The sequence below is a fragment of the Haplochromis burtoni genome, unplaced genomic scaffold, assembly GCF_018398535.1.
Source record: "Haplochromis burtoni strain Fernald_Lab_line unplaced genomic scaffold, NCSU_Asbu1 Contig_72, whole genome shotgun sequence".
NCBI classification, from domain to species: Eukaryota; Metazoa; Chordata; class Actinopteri; order Cichliformes; family Cichlidae; genus Haplochromis; species Haplochromis burtoni.
In genome coordinates this window covers 1,908,147-1,924,077 of record NW_024582433.1, presented here as the reverse complement: position 1 = coordinate 1,924,077, position 15,931 = coordinate 1,908,147, and the positions used below count along the sequence as shown (strand labels likewise).

General features: G+C 38.9%; 1 protein-coding gene across 1 annotated transcript in view; it reads right to left on the bottom strand.

The window, feature by feature from the left end:
* The window catches only part of pappaa (pregnancy-associated plasma protein A, pappalysin 1a), a 105,611-nt gene that overhangs the window by 60,146 nt on the left and 29,534 nt on the right, over window positions 1-15,931 (bottom strand). The window contains exons 7-9 of the mRNA XM_042221727.1: window positions 7,336-7,494; window positions 7,110-7,201; window positions 4,877-5,073 (exon numbers count right to left, since the gene is read on the bottom strand). Coding sequence (XP_042077661.1) covers window positions 4,877-5,073; window positions 7,110-7,201; window positions 7,336-7,494 — 448 coding nt within the window. The remainder of the gene's footprint in view (window positions 1-4,876; window positions 5,074-7,109; window positions 7,202-7,335; window positions 7,495-15,931) is intronic.

Sequence of the window (15,931 nt, the reverse complement as noted above, 5' to 3'; positions counted from 1 at the left end):
CCTCTGTCATCATTTTAAGTGGGGGAACTTGCACAATCGGTGGCTGACTAAATACTTTTTTGCCCCACTGTATGTCCTCGGTATGCTGAATTAATTGACAAAGAATTGAAATGAATTTTCAAAGACTTATTTGACCAATAAAAAGGCATGACCTTGCATTACTTTATACAACAAAACCTTAATGAATGCAGCTAGCACAGGATTACTTGCACAGTGTTTTTGGAAAGAAGAGTGGAGACGGATGACGCATAAGACAACTGGTGAAGTCACCCCATGTGTGTTTATACACCACTACTGTATTTAATCATTAGCAATTATTAAACTCTGTCTCTTGATTTGCCTTTTCTCCTGTCTCTCTCTCTGTTCTTATTACTTTCCCCTCACTGCCAAGTGGCCACAGGAGATGGCTCTCCATCCCTGCACCTGGTTCTGCTGAAAGTTTCTTCCTGTTAAAAGCGAGGTTTTCCTTCCCACTCTCACCAAGTGTTTGCTTTTACAGGGTTGTGTTGTTGGTCAATGTTGGGGTTTCTCTTTAATATTATAGGGTCTTTACTTTACAATTTTCCAATACAAAGTGCCGTAATGCAACTGTTGTTGTGAATTGGTGCTATATAAATCAAATTGAATTCCACTGAATTGAGATGTTTAGATGTCTCGTTGTGTCCCTGGACTCTGTAATGCTTTTCTTTGCATACTCCTTTTTAACTTAACCTCTTTCTGGGCCTCAGTTTGCAACTTTTCTCACTTTCACACATAAACACACACACACACAGACCAGTACACCAAGAGGCATGGTACATATTATGGGATAAATGCTAGTGGTTAACCAGACACTAACTCCAGCAGAGAAGTTATTTTGGCTTTGTGTCATGGTAATGGCATTGTCTCTGGAGTGTGGTTGACTGAGATCAAAATGTTATCCTAAATAGAAGGTCCGCAACAGGAAGGGAAGGCTGCTGTTGTATCTCTATTTGTGATCAGGTCGTGCATAAGAATCTTTCTACTTATTTGAGAGAAACCCAACTTCAGTGTGGTGTACAACGAAGTGTACAAAGATTGGATGAATGAAAAAGAGAGTAAGTGTTTAGTGGCCACTGTTGCTTATATTATTATTCACGGTCAATGAATGCTCTTCGTACTTGTTTCTTAAAAAGACATGTATACTTTAGTGACTTCAAAAAGCAAGAAAAATAAAAATAAATTAGAAAAAAAACAATTTAAGGACAAGCACATTTACAAACCCAGTTCCAAAAAAAGTTGGGATGCTGTATGAAATATAAATGCAATGATTTGCAAATCTCTTAAAACCATATTTTATTTACAATAGAAGACAGAAAACATAGCAAATGTTTAAACTGGGAAGTTTTACCACTTTATTAGAAAATGTTAGCTAAATTTGTTGCCAGCAACACATTTCAAAAAACTTAAGACAGGGTGTTGTTTACCACTATGTAGCACCCCCGCTCCTTTTAACAACACTCTGTAAACATCTGGGGACTGAGAAGACCAGCTGCTGGACTCAGAGAGGAATGTTGTCCTGTTGTTATCTGATATTGGATTCTAGTTGCTCAAAAGTCTTGGGTCATTTTTTGGGGTGGGGGCTTCTCCCATGATTCAATTCCAACCAGAGACAGAAATCGTCTTTAGTACTACTTACTTTTTCAGTTTTTGTTCCCCTGTCCCAATTTATTTTTTTCAGACATTACAAGAGAGCCAGGTGATGTCACATTCAAACTGAGCAAATATTTTTCATGAAATTGTAAAATGTCTCTGTTTAATTAGCAGTCGGACGTACCGCCCACGGTACATTGGATGGTTTAGGGGACTAATTGGACTGCTAAGGGGTTAAATGCTAAATATGTCCTATTATGAATAAAATATGGGTTTATGAGATTAGCAAATCACTGTTTTTGTTTGCATCTGTGTAAGCGAGGTAACTTTAGCCATTTCTACTAGTTGGAATAGTTTAAATCCTCTTAACTTTCACTGGAATTTATTTTTAAAGGGCATTAAAGTTTCCTTTCAGGCACAGTATTGAACCCAGATACACTGTGACTCACCTCCATATGTGTCAGTTTACAGTGTAATAGTAGATTCAGGTAAAGCAAACAATGACTGGCCTAACATCTTCTCTTGTTTTTCTGTCTCTCAAGAGAAAGGAAAACAAATTGACAGTTTCCAGCACTTCGAAAACCTTTTTGATCATGCCCTTAAAGTCCAGATTTGAAAATTGTTATGTGCACATTTGCAATTTGCAAACTTGTGCTTAAAGCAAAGAAATTCTTTAGTAAAACTGACCCAGCCTTCATCTTGATGATTACAACTGGTGACTATAGTTGGCGCCGTGACCCAGTGATCAAACAGCAGTGTTCACTGGAATAGCCTATAAGCTTTTAATGAAAACAAGACATATCACACCAGGAACACTATCAGTAACATGCTATTATTGGTCCACACCGTCAGGGCTGCAGACATTAACATCCTGGTATGTCCAAAACTGAACATTTTGGCTGAAAGAACCTGCACTGTAGCACGTGTTATGGTCTACCATGTAACAGCAAAAAGAAGTTTTCTTGACCACACAAACACAATTGTGGCTCACCACTTGCCTTGCTCAGCAGATCTGACTCCCTGTAACATCACTCTGTTCTACAAAATGAAGGCTCATTGCCTTTCAGAAATAATTACAACGTAATGGGAGTGCTAGAACTACTACAGGAAGGAGTCAACCTTTAGTGTAATGGTAAAATTGAATTCATAGAACTGATTTGCAATTGTTTAACTTTTCACATTGATCACCATCATCTTAAAGCTACCTGGAACTTGGCAGAACTACCACAACTGTTTTTTGACTAAAAAGGCTTTCCAAGGCACTCAGGAAGGTTCGAAACTAGAAGATAAGGAATTAGATCCAGATGCCTGAAGAATGACTAATGCACTCTATGGTAAATTGTTGTTTGCCATTAAGGACAATTACGAGCAAAAACAGCAATTAAAATACCAAATGGCTGGACACTGGCGAAAGTTCCTTCGAAATAGGTAAAATCTTCAAAGCCAGTGTTTTGCAACTGGTGACTGCGTTGCATTACGTGTTGTTCTAACATGGTCACATTTAAACTGTATGAACAAAGACAGACCTACTGCCTGGTCTTCATCTTCACAACCAGTCTTTACATGCTTCATCTGAGGCATGAGCCTCCAGTGCAGTCAGCAATGCCACACACGTTCAATTGCACAGCTGTTTAGGAGAACAGCCTGGAGAGGATTTTAACTCAGTTATTGGAAGCCAAGATATGTTATCTTTCTTTTTTGTTCAACCCCTATTTGCAATCATATATTTTAACTGTTACTGCACTTATGCTTAAAGCCAGAAGAACACAGAATAATCAGTTTCATTTAAAGTTAAAATACAAATTGAGAAAATTTTGATGTGTTGAAAAGTTGAAAAATAAATCAATTTACATGAACACTGGTGATTTGAATATATATGATTTTCAGCTCATTGTATAAATAAGACTATGTGAGGGAGAGATGGACAGAGCAGAGACAGACAGCGACAAGATCGTTGTGTTTTGTTAACCTGCAATAGGCGCTTGCATTTCAGTGGCCTTATAATGAGGTGATGTCATCATATATAACCCTTAGGGAACAGTTTGTTCTTCACAGTAGAAGTGTTTTTTGAATGAACAATGTGTCCTTCACAGTAGAAATCCTTCCTCTATGGTTATATGGACATGTTCCACTGGTGTCTCGTTTCCCTCAGAAAGTAAAACAGCTGCAATGTTGTTGGTTGGAACAAACTCGTTTTTTTTTGTTTTGTTTTTTAATACTCAAACAGAGGTTGTGCAATACAAATATCAAATGCATTAACTGTCAGTTAAGTGATGGTTAATCTCCTATCCCTGTTTGAGCAAGGCACCTTAACACAGCTGTTCAGGAAAAACTAGTTCATTGGCTTTGTAAACATGCATCATCAGCAGTAGGAACAAGCTCTACGAACAGCACACACTTCCAGCATTATACACCTCAGAAGAGACAGCACAGTTTGTGTAGAGGTGTAAAGTCTTTCAGGACAAAGCAAAGTGTAAAGTATATTTATCACTATAGCATTTAACAATAAAGTGATGTCACCAGTGCAGCTTACCTACTAGCTGAATGTTTTTTGTGAGAAAATGACAGAATAATTACCTCAAAAAATAAAATATGGCTTAAAAAAAGAGAGAACATACATCAACAACATGTCTTATCTTTCACCATCCATATTAGGGAAAGGGGATTAAGTAGGATTGAGGCTAATGCATTTGTGTGTGTCCGAAGCTTTGTGTGTGTGTGCTTGTATCACTTATGTTGTGAGGACACATGTCTGTATGCACACACTGTAAGGACCGACCTCCGTTTAGGGGGGAAAAGCCCCCATAAAGTAAATCATTCTATTCAGGTAGTCAGCCCCTTTCCTGCCTCTAAAGAAACACATCAAGGCAGCAAGCAGCCTTAAGTAAAGCTTCGTATGCTTCTTCTATAAGCATTACTTCAGTGAGAGCAGAAAACCTGTACACGCAATTTGGGAGACATCTAATTAAAAGTCCCGATATTACCAATTAGCCGGCAAAAAAAGCTATTTCGCTTTTTTTTTTTTTAAGTGTTGCAGAGTCTTCTGCACTGTGTGAATTTAACAGTGTGAATAAGGAAGCAACAGTCATAAGAATCATAGATTCAAAGACCTCTTTTTTATGATTGATTGCATGATACAATATTTATAATCTTAATATATTTAAAATATATGTTAACCTCTGGTGTGACAAATTAAGTTAAGCAATTTTGTTAAATGATGGTAACTTTAACTGGTATTGGTAGGAGAAGACAGGTTTGGCCTTACCTTAGTCACAGCGGGATATCCAGCAGCAACTTCACCAGAACAATAGGGCTTTTCTTCATGGGAAACTTCAATAGAGGAAGCCCACTGGTCCAGGAAACCACTGGGGGTATAGAGGCCACAGTCTCTCACACCTGTCTCTCGCTCAAAATCCTCGCATACCCCATCACCGTCATAGTAGTAGCACATGCTTGGCTCCTCTGCATTTGAAAACACAACACACTTCAAATAAGTTATCTGTACGATAAAAATAACTTCTTAAACAGAAGGACTGAGTGCATCAAAGATATCAGCGTGGTTCATCTTAAACATATCTCTCACCGCCACCCATCTCTCTTGTTGAGCATGTCCTCATTTGGAATGAGTAGAGAAAGGAGATCAGATAAAGGCAAGAGATGAATGTAAGGGATAAAAGGAGTAAGAATCAAATTATAAGGCGTATATAGATGTATAAGGGCAGAAGGGGCAAAAAATATTAAGGAAGAATAAAAGAGAAAGAGAGCAAAACAGACAAGCACAGAAAGCGGAGGGGGTGGTGTGGGGCAAGGTCAATGGGTAAAGTAAGATACAGCAGTATTTTTTCCAGACATCCCACCCGGAGTTTGGGGCTGAAACTGAAAGCTTATGGAGTGGAGGAGAGGGGAACTGAGCAGGGAGGTTTGCCTGGGCCTCACTGGTCTCAACTCTCAGCTAAAGCAGAGTCAGCCGGTGGGGTTCCAGTTGGGGGGAAAGGCGGCACTCTGTGCCAAGTTGGCCAGGGCCTTCTCCTCGAAATTCCACCCATCTACAGCACAGCCAAAAGCTCAAGTCAGTTCTGTGCTCTGGCAATGGTAAAACGAGGGGCTACTGAGGGGGCATATAGAATAAGTCTCCTGCCACTCACTCAGCAGCAACAGAGGTGAGGAAGAAGGGGAGCAGTAAGACTGAGACAAGAGGAAGTTCAAACAGTGATTGTGAATGGTAGAGGAATAATAGGTAGAATGTGAGCTAAAGAGACAAGGAATAGAATGAAAAAAAGGTCAGAAGGGGTGTGCTTTAGTATTAGAGTTTGATAGAAATTAAACTTAGTTAGATTAAATTTTAAAAAAAAGATTGTGACTGGGTGCCTTTGAGATTTTTTTAAAATTATTATTCTGATTGTGGGCACAAACAGACAAAGCAAAGAGTGAAATCTGACTTAAAATCCAACTGGATTGTAACAGCAGGTGGGTTTGTATGCAAAGAACTTGTGATTGTCATCAGTTCCAGATTTAAACCGGCTGAATCATGATAGCCTATTAAAGCTCCTCCAGATTGTAACATCCTAGACCTGTTGTATACTTACTGTTAATTGTCCATCCAACTCACTGACAAGCAGGCACTTGCTTACACATACAGACAGATGGACAGAAGGTCCCTTCATTATAGTCTCAGATTTCTGTGTAAAACCTCAGCAGTGTTGAACACACACAAACATACACACACTTGCAAGCATCCCAGAGCACTGCAGTTGGTGGAAAAACAGCACAGCCAGTTCAGTCATCCAGCAATCTGACAGGGATTAAGTGGCCACTTCACAGAGGGTTACACATGTGTATCCATGTACTGTACATACACAGAATCACAAGAGTGGAAGAAATATGATTATCAGCTACTGGGACCCAGAACAAAAAGTCATTCATCTATTTATAAAATTTAAAAAAACAAATTATAAAAGGAGATGTCTCTCTTTCAACTATGTTTAAAAAAAAGACCCAACATTTCTCTATTTAAAAGTTATGATTTCTAGTTTTTTTTTTTCTTTATTCAAGAGGTTGGAGTGATTATGATATCTCCTGGTGTTTTATTTGTTTGGAATAGGCATCGAGTACTTGAAGTACACCCAGACGATGTGTCAAATCCTTTCATTCACAAAGTGAGTCTCGTTTAAATGTCTGCAGTCTCTTTTTATTGTGAAATAATGAGGCATGGGAATCCAAACAGATAATAATAATGTGAATTTTTTTTTTAAAGCGTTAATACTTTACTAGAAATCCTACCTTTATAAAATTGTGTGTGTTTATGTCCTGTTTGGCAATTAAAACAAGTTTATTTGTGATTACTAATGAAACAGTTTATTGTTTTTAACTTTTCTTGCACAAGGAATTATTTCAAGACTATTAAATGGTTATGCATACGCTGCTATATCATCCTGTCATACTGAACTCAGAGCTATGGACAGAGCATCAGATAGCAGCAGAGCATTTTCAAGACTTACCAACACAATTGAAGAATGGCTCTTTCTTGCACTGACTAGAACAGCCATCCCCATTCATAGAGTTCATATCGTCACATTCCTCTCCTTTGGAACTAAAAGAGCAGGAGACAAGTGCTTAGAATACATATATACACACACACACACACACACACACACACACACACACACACACACACATATATATATATATACATACATACATACATACATACATAGTGCCTGTTACCTTTGGATGCGACCATCACCACAATAGGGTGCCCCGAGTTGATGCACCAAAGGTGGAGATGGCTCACTCTCACTTTGCCTGGAGATTGTTTGGACCTGGTAAGTATACGTAGCATGTGGTATCACATCCCTGCACAAAGAGTGAGAAAAAACACAGTAAGTTCATATGTCTGGACAATACAAAGAAATACCACATGCAAAGAAAGTAAAAGTAAAAGACTGCATACGAAAAACCTTCATAAGACCAGGTCAGTGGAGATCAAGTTGTTAGAATTGTTGCTAAGTCAACTGGTGAGTTTGTGTGTCTCTTTATTCAACTAGTAAACTTCTAAGTTTGTACTTTCACATATCTGTCTTTCCGATCGACTGATACGTCTGCTTTTACCCACTGCATGTCCAGCTTTGTTGTGTTTCCTTATCACAGCAATTCAAGGAACCATTGTGACGAAATACGGGAGAAATAATGGAGGCTTACTCACTTTGATTGTCTAAGTCACCATAATGGTTTTTTGAGGCACCATGATAAGGATTTCTGAAATCAAAAAGTCTGAAAGGAAAATATATAAATAAGAAAATCAAAGCCATAAACAAAAAAATAATCAAAGCTATGAATGAGAAACCAAAACCACTAGACAAGCAATTAATCCCAGGGGAAGAAAACAAGTAAATAATAAAAATGTAAGTGAGGGTGCTTTTTGGAAGTCAGTATTGCAAAATGTTTATTTATTCTCTCTGGTTTGTTTGCCTTTACGTTGTACCTCTATCATAATCAGATTGCCTCTTCTAACTACTGGTCCCTGTAATCAGTGGAATTACTTTCTTTAAAAACTGAGGCAACTGTGTTATTTTATGACTCATTACAATTTAACAAAGAACAAGAGTAAAAATAAGTAAAGGCAACGAAAGAAAGTTCTGGAAACATGCAATAAAAACAAAATAATTGAATCACAAAAGCACCTTCATTTACATCTGTATTGTTTAAGGTTTTTTTTCCCTTTTTTGATACTTTTTTTGGTATTATTTTGGTTTCTCATTTCTAGTTTTGATTTGCATTTGTTATGGTACGGCTTCTCATTCATCATTCTTAGGCTTTCATGGTTTTGGGGGGTGGATTGTGATCATGGCATAAGATTTGGGAACTTAAATATAAGTCTTTGTCAAATTTTGTCTATATTCATATATTCAGAGTATTAGAATATTTTGATTTTGAGTCCGTTATTGTTTAAACAGTATAAATACCATGTTTCTTTCAATAAAATATGTACATGCAACCACAGTCATGAGGAAGACTGCTGACAGTTGTCCAGATGATAATCATCCATACCCTCCATGAGGTGGGTAAACCACATCTGAAAAGACTGGCTGTTGATAGAGTTTACTCACAGAGTAAATCGGATGTTTCGAAGCATGTTAATGGAAAGTTGACTGGAAGGGAATGTGTGGTAGGAAAAGGTGCAAAAGCAACACGGGTGACTGTAGCCTTGAGAGGATTGTCAAAAAAAGTCAACTGAAGAACTTGTGAGATGTTCACAGGGAGAAGATTCAAGAAAGGAGCTACAACTGTTATACTGTAGCTAACCGAGACAATGTTAGAAACGTCTTACCTGGAGAAAAACTTCTGGACTGTTGCTCAGTTTGTAGAAATATTTAAATACAGAGAATGTGCTAAATGTGCTACACAGTGACGGTGTTCAAAACAACGTGTGTTTAGTCCTTAACAAGACATGCAGATGTGTTAAAAATTAACACATGATGTGTTATTTCTAAAACATCTGTCTTGAGCGTGCGAGCTGGATTGTCCAGCCAACTCCCCTGATCTGAACCCCATAGAGAATGTATGGGATGCTGTCGAGTGGAAGATGAGAAACACCTGACATAAAAATACAGACAAGGTGAAGGTCGCAATCAAAGCAACCTGGGCTTCAATAACTCCTCAGCAGGGCCACAGGCTGATTGCCTCAATCCCACACTGCGCTGAAATTACTCAAAAATATGCAAGTATTTGTGTGAAAGGAGCCACAGATTTATGTATTGAGTATATAAATGAACATACCTTACAAACGCTGGACATTTCTGTATTGTATCTTTTGATTGATCTTAGGAAAGATCGTTATTATTTGAGATACTGGATTTCTGATTTGCAGGCGTTATAAAAAAATCACTTTACATTTAAAGAATACAACTTTTGAATATATCTTTTTAAGACGTTGTAGTACAATCAAACAGCGCAACAGTTAATGTGCAGTAGCGCATGTTGATGTCTTTCAGTTCTTAAAGTAAAGGGAATGCTTGAATGCTGCATGCATGCAGCCTTTTTTTGGTATATCTGTTAAAAACGGCATCTATGAATGGGATTAAGTAGAACCAATAGTTTAGCCATGGATTATTTCACATAGACCATAAATATGCCTATTACAGAAAGCACCTCGCATACAGCCCATAGAATTACATAGCAATGAGAGACGCATACACACAGGCTTTAATTAAAACACGCACAGGCATATCACACTATTCCCAAAGCTGCCATATATTCCAGAGTGTGAATGTAACGCATCAGCAGGATCAAGCACTAAACTTTCCCCGGTACCCCAAAGATTTAAACTAAAGAGTCAGATCATACTAAAGAAGGCTTTGAATGAGGTTCAGGAAAGCCTTTGCCTTTTCTGAGCACTTTTTTTTATTTACTACTGAATGAGAACACGTAAATGTTTTCAATTAGAGGCTTAGGGTAAAACATGTAATCTCTTCTTCACTTTTCCATGTTTGTTCATGGCATTCCCAACAGAAAGACCTAGACCAAGTGCAAGTTCGCCGTGAAGTACGAAATATAAAAAGTGACAAGCCTAAAGATCAAGTAACAAAATGAATTCTCTTACAGCAAAGTTCGTGCCTGAGATTAGTTATTTATGTTGGCTTTATTATTATCAACACAGAACGTTTGGCCTGACAGACTCTCATCTGCACAACAGTGTGCCCTGTTCCGCAATGTTGGTTCATACTGGTGCAACTCTAGGTTACACTCAAACATGTCCCTTCTAATTGAATTAGTTTAGCCTCTGGAAAAGTCAAGCTCTGGGAGACTTTATCTTTGAGCAAAGCAAACATGCAGAATAGACGGAAAGAAGAGAGAAACAGATGCCGCTTTGAAAGGAGGCACACAACTTTCCCTTTTGTGGATGGGCAGGTATTTGGGCCGCTCGGTTTCAGGCAATCCAGTGCACTGAAAAGCACTAGCACTTACTGATTGGGCCACAATGGGAGGCCTGCTCATGCAAGAACAAGCAGAAAGGATGATTTTAATGACTGGATCTAATGAGGTAATCTAGTTCTCGTTAGGCTGATGGTCAGTCCTTCTAGCTTTTCACCGTCATCTCACAAATACAACTAAAAACAGTGCTGTAGTTTTCAATACATGGCTGTTTGAACAAACATGCTGTTTGATTTAGGGACTAAAATCAAGATAAAAACAGTGTTGCGTGCTTCTTTCTCTGACAGACAATTTTCACACATGAACTCAGGTAAATTTCTCAGGATAGGTCACACAACTGTCTTACATGTAGGGAGTGAGGTAAGATAAATAAATTCCCCAGATTGTTACCACCAACATTCTTACCTGGGTGCAATTAGACTGTGTACTATCAGGTTAAAAACCATCTCACGATTCGATTATATCAGGCATTTGGGTTCTCGCATGCACGATGATGTGATTGCTGGGAAAAGCGTGTAAAAAATGGCTCACGACTCCGGGGAATCATGTTCTTCTTTCAGTAGCAAAGTTGGAGCGGCGGTTTACAGCCACGCTGGGATTAAAAGGCTTAGAAAGGAAGCTGAGGTGAGTGACTAAGCCAAAGACTGTGGTTATGTCCGGCGCCTAGGTCTATACAGGCAAAGAACTGCAAACTCGTTAACCATGTCAATACTGTAGCAGTCAATTGCAAACATTTTATTTAAGCGTGCCCCATGACTTTCTTATTTAAAAAGCAATAAACAGATTATCAGCTCATGTCGACTGAGCCATATATCATCCTCAGTTATTTTCTGAGAAAACACCACGAGATCAGATCCCCCCCGTGTCATACATCACAGTCAGCTTGGGGCACAAAGGCAGTTTCCTCAGGATCTGCAAAACTCCATTGTGGGGTCCTTTGTCCTTTCGTACATTATTTTTTTCTCCTCTTGTCACTGATATAATGATACAACACAGCTTCTGGGAAGCGGGTGAAATAGCTGCGATATTTAATCTACTGATTTGTGTTCACGGTTATTAATTTTCCCATTTTCTTGTTTAATTAATTAATGTGAAGTTTAATCAATGAATTTGCGTTCACTGACAAAGTAGCCAGACTTTCTTCTCATCGTGTTTTTTGTGGGAATTTTTGTTTGTTTTGGGTTTTTTTTTACTGATCTTGAGCATGGGTTTCGGAAACTCTTTCAAAAATTTTGTTTGAACACTGAATGCTTTCTTACTGAATTATTTTTAGTCCAATCCATGTGCCTGACCATTTTCAGAGCCACTTAATGCCGAACTTTGAATGATTCAGGCATAAAAAAGGCACCAGTTTAAATGTGGTCATATGTTAGTAAAGCCACTGGCAGCAGAGAAGAATGAACAAATAGCATAGAGATTTTTAATTTGTTTGTTTGTTTGCTACCTCAAAAGCACATAGTGATGTTGTGGACGAATTTATAACAGCCACACCTATAGGTTTCAAACAATTTAGTATCAGAATTCCTATCCAGTATTCATAAAAACACACTTATCTGTAACTAATTATAGCTATGTAAAATATCTGCTGTATAACTCATAGCTCAAAGGACCTTACTACAGTCACTGTCAACGTGTCACATGATAAGATTTCATCATTAGTGCTTTTTTGTTCTTCTCAAAACCCCAGAATAAAATTTTTTTTCATAGTGGCTCTCTTGTGAAGTCTTGAACAAAGCCCTGTAATATGCATTTCAAAGGTATTCAAAACCACACAGAGCCATGAGTTAACATACGTGAAAGCTACTAACAGCAAGAAGTTTGCCGGTGTGTGCCTGTGCTCGTCTGTGTGTTCCAGCCTTTACTGATATGTGGACACTTATGTGCAGATGCATTTCCATTCTGTAGCTCCTTGTTGTTCTTGGCGGAAAGACTCCAGATGAGAAAAACAGATAAATGTATGGAAGTTGAGAAAAAAAACAACTTAATTTGAACCTGCAAGATCACCAAACAAAGCCTTACTTTTCAGGACTGTTAATTATACACCCACACTAACCTGTGCTATATGTATAGAGCTAAAATAAATTATTCAAACAGGACAGGAAATCATTTTTATGGCAATCGTATGCCTTTTTAGAAGTCCTCTGGGTTGCGCGGGTCTGTAGTTTCTATTTCCTTTTGCCTAAACAGCTGCATTTGCCTGATGAAAAATGATCAAATAAACTAAACAAGGACAGAGAAATGTCCTGGCTCTTCCTGAACCTTTAACCCTTAGCTGATTAATGACTTCTACCAGTTACAAGCCAGACTTTACCAGATTAAAAACAACTAAAAACACATCTTTTTAGAATTGCATTTTGTTAACTTTTGTCTGTTTTTGGGGCGATCGTGGCTCAAGAGTTGGGAGTTCGCCTTGTAATCGGAAGGTTGTCGGTTCAAGCCCCGGCTTGGACAGTCTCGGTCGTTGTGTCCTTGGGCAAGACACTTCACCCGTTGTCTACTGGTGGTGGTCAGAGGGCCCGGTGGCGCCGGTGTCCGGCAGCCTTGCCTCTGTCAGTGCGCCCCAGGGTGGCTGTGGCTACAATGTAGCTTGTTATCACCAGTGTGTGAATGGGTGGATGACTGGATATGTAAAGCGCTTTGGGGTCCTTAGGGACTAGTAAAGCGCTATATAAATACAGGCCATTTACCATTTTGTTTTATACCTTGTGAAGCACTTTGTGATTTTTTATCTAGAAATGTGCTATATAAATAAAATTTTACTTTACTTAGTTACTTTACCAGATTACTAACGGTTTGCTATGGATTATGTTTTTTATGTTTTTAATGAAGAGGCGATCGAAGAGAGTAAAGTAATAATCGCTGTAGCTGCTGTCGAAGGATTTCCGACTAATCGGTGATTTTTACTTCTTGTTATGAGAAAAAAATAATCCCCTAACTCTATTAACAAAATAAATTAATGTGTTGACAGTAAAGTGATATAGAAACATTGCCTACTTTTTCAAATAGCTGTGTGAACTGAGTGTGAACATTAGATTGACTTAAAGGAAAGAACTGCTGTTCCCCCCCATTTGACCAGAACTACATATAAAGTCCTCGGTTTAAGATCTAACTTGCTTTCAGAATTAGCCAAAAAGAGTGCCACACAATAGTTAAACAAGCAAATCTAGACTTGAGTAGCTAAAGGGATAAATGTGGCAGATAATATGCAGAACTGTACAGAACCAGAGTTAAATTGCAAAGGGGGCAGTAGCAGCACTGCCACTGGATGACCTCCTTTGAGGAGGAGTGGAACCATCTTCTGCTACCTTCTTTCCTTACACTTGCTTGACCTCCTAATACTGTCCCTCTTTGCCCTCCAATCATGGCCATAATTTACCCCTCAAGTAGTCCTAACTCCCACTTTGCATCTCGTTACTTTGACCAAACAATCCATCATACATGGGTTGATACTTAGGAGGTATGTTCTCTGGCATCTCCTTTGCTCAGTTTGCCTCAACTAATCTGAAGGCCAGTAAGCCTGAAAGTGGAGGGTCAATCATCCGTGTCTGTCAAACCCACTGAAACATACTGCAAGACGATGCAACTGTCTGTGTGGTCAAGAAAAGCGTTTCAGCAAATCGACTCAGGTAGTCAAACGGAGCACTTTACGCTGGATTTGTGGCGGACAAAAACATCTGGGTGACCTTCACAATGTCAGAGGTTATGTTTGTTTCATTATGCTTCGTGACGAGCCAATGGGCCTGCATCAGTATTCCGAACGACGTGTCTAATTTAATGTTTATGCCCTGATCAGTAAAAGAAAGTGAAAACATTATGCCCCTTCATTCTGCCTTTTGGAGGTTGTACAGTATGTTTTTATTTTGTTTGTTTTGTTCCACAGTGTTTCCAAATAAATTGTCCTAAAAGACACACTATTCTTCTTCAGTTGGATGAGCTACAGACTTTTATGGCTAGAACACACATACTTACTTGCTAGATCTTCGCTGACCATTTAACAGAAACAAGATCGCACATGCTCTCACAACAGAAAACAGACAGCCATCGCAACTGACCACCACCACTGGAATGCAACCACAGCTAGTGAAATACACCACAGCAGTAAAACTACCTACAGTACATCAATAATAACTGAAGTGTGCCAAAACCTCAAAATAAATACATTCCTACTGTAGGCAACCTTCCACGGATACTCACACTATACTGGGAAGTTATGTACAGGCACTTTATGGAAGTTAGATATCATCACTGCATCCTGCATAACGTGCGTGCTCACTGTTCTGCCTCTTATCAAGCACTATCCTTCTCATGGGAACCAGACTGACAGCATGATAGTGGGATGGCACAACACACAGCTCTGTCATGTATAGCAACATGTTTTTTTCCTGTGTCAGCACATTCCATAAAAGCAAAGCATTAAATTCTCACCACAGTGTGCAGATAATACCTTCAACAGGCCGTCTATTTGCCCTTTCATGGAATATGGGGGGGGGGAAGCAAATGTGGGCAATAACTGACCTATGACTTATAGGAAACAAATGTTGGGCAACAGATTTGAAACTGCAGAACAAGAGGCGGCTTGCTTATGTTCCTGGGGGCATTAAAAAGGATATCTGGTATTACGAGAACATAGCTAAGTGAATAGTTTCCACAGATAAAAAAAAACAAAACACTTTTTACTGGCATGCCCTGAAAAAACTCCTAATTACATCACACTAAAGAAGGAAGGTATACAGTGACTGCTCAGCAAGTCTCCATTTTTTCTCATAAACAACCGTTTGCAGAAATATTTTTCAGGCTGCTGCAAACTTATTGTACCACCGGTTTGTTTTACATTGTTTTGTTTGTCTTTCTGCCCACCTGCCAGCAAGCTTGCACAAAACATATGACAAGCTGAAATACATAAAACCTGGTGGACTATGAACAAAAATGGGCAATCTGATGAGTAAAGTAAGGGATTACTATTGCAAAAACGGTAATTAGATTACCGTTACTTCCCGTAGGAACGCTGCGTTACTGCGTTACTAAAACCGTGATTTTTTTGCAAGAATGTCTCATGACAGTGACGTAAGCGAGTGCGATGTTCTATATCGAGTGCAGGAGAGAGTATGAGGGTGCAGCGTTTAAAGCATGGAAGTACTGACCTTACTTTAAGTTTGAGTCCATAAAAAGTGACAAAAACATTAGCGTCCTTTGTGTGTGGGAAGAAAACTTCTTGTTACAGCGAAACCCCCCCCTAAACTTCCAAGCAAGCACCGAGTGGGCTACGACAGAGAAACTCGCGGATTCTTCAACTGACCACGACACACCTGCACCAGCGTAAACCTCCGCCTACCCTACTCCTGCTTTACAGGTGAAAATAGAGCAACAGGACCGCTAGTCTTTGACTTTA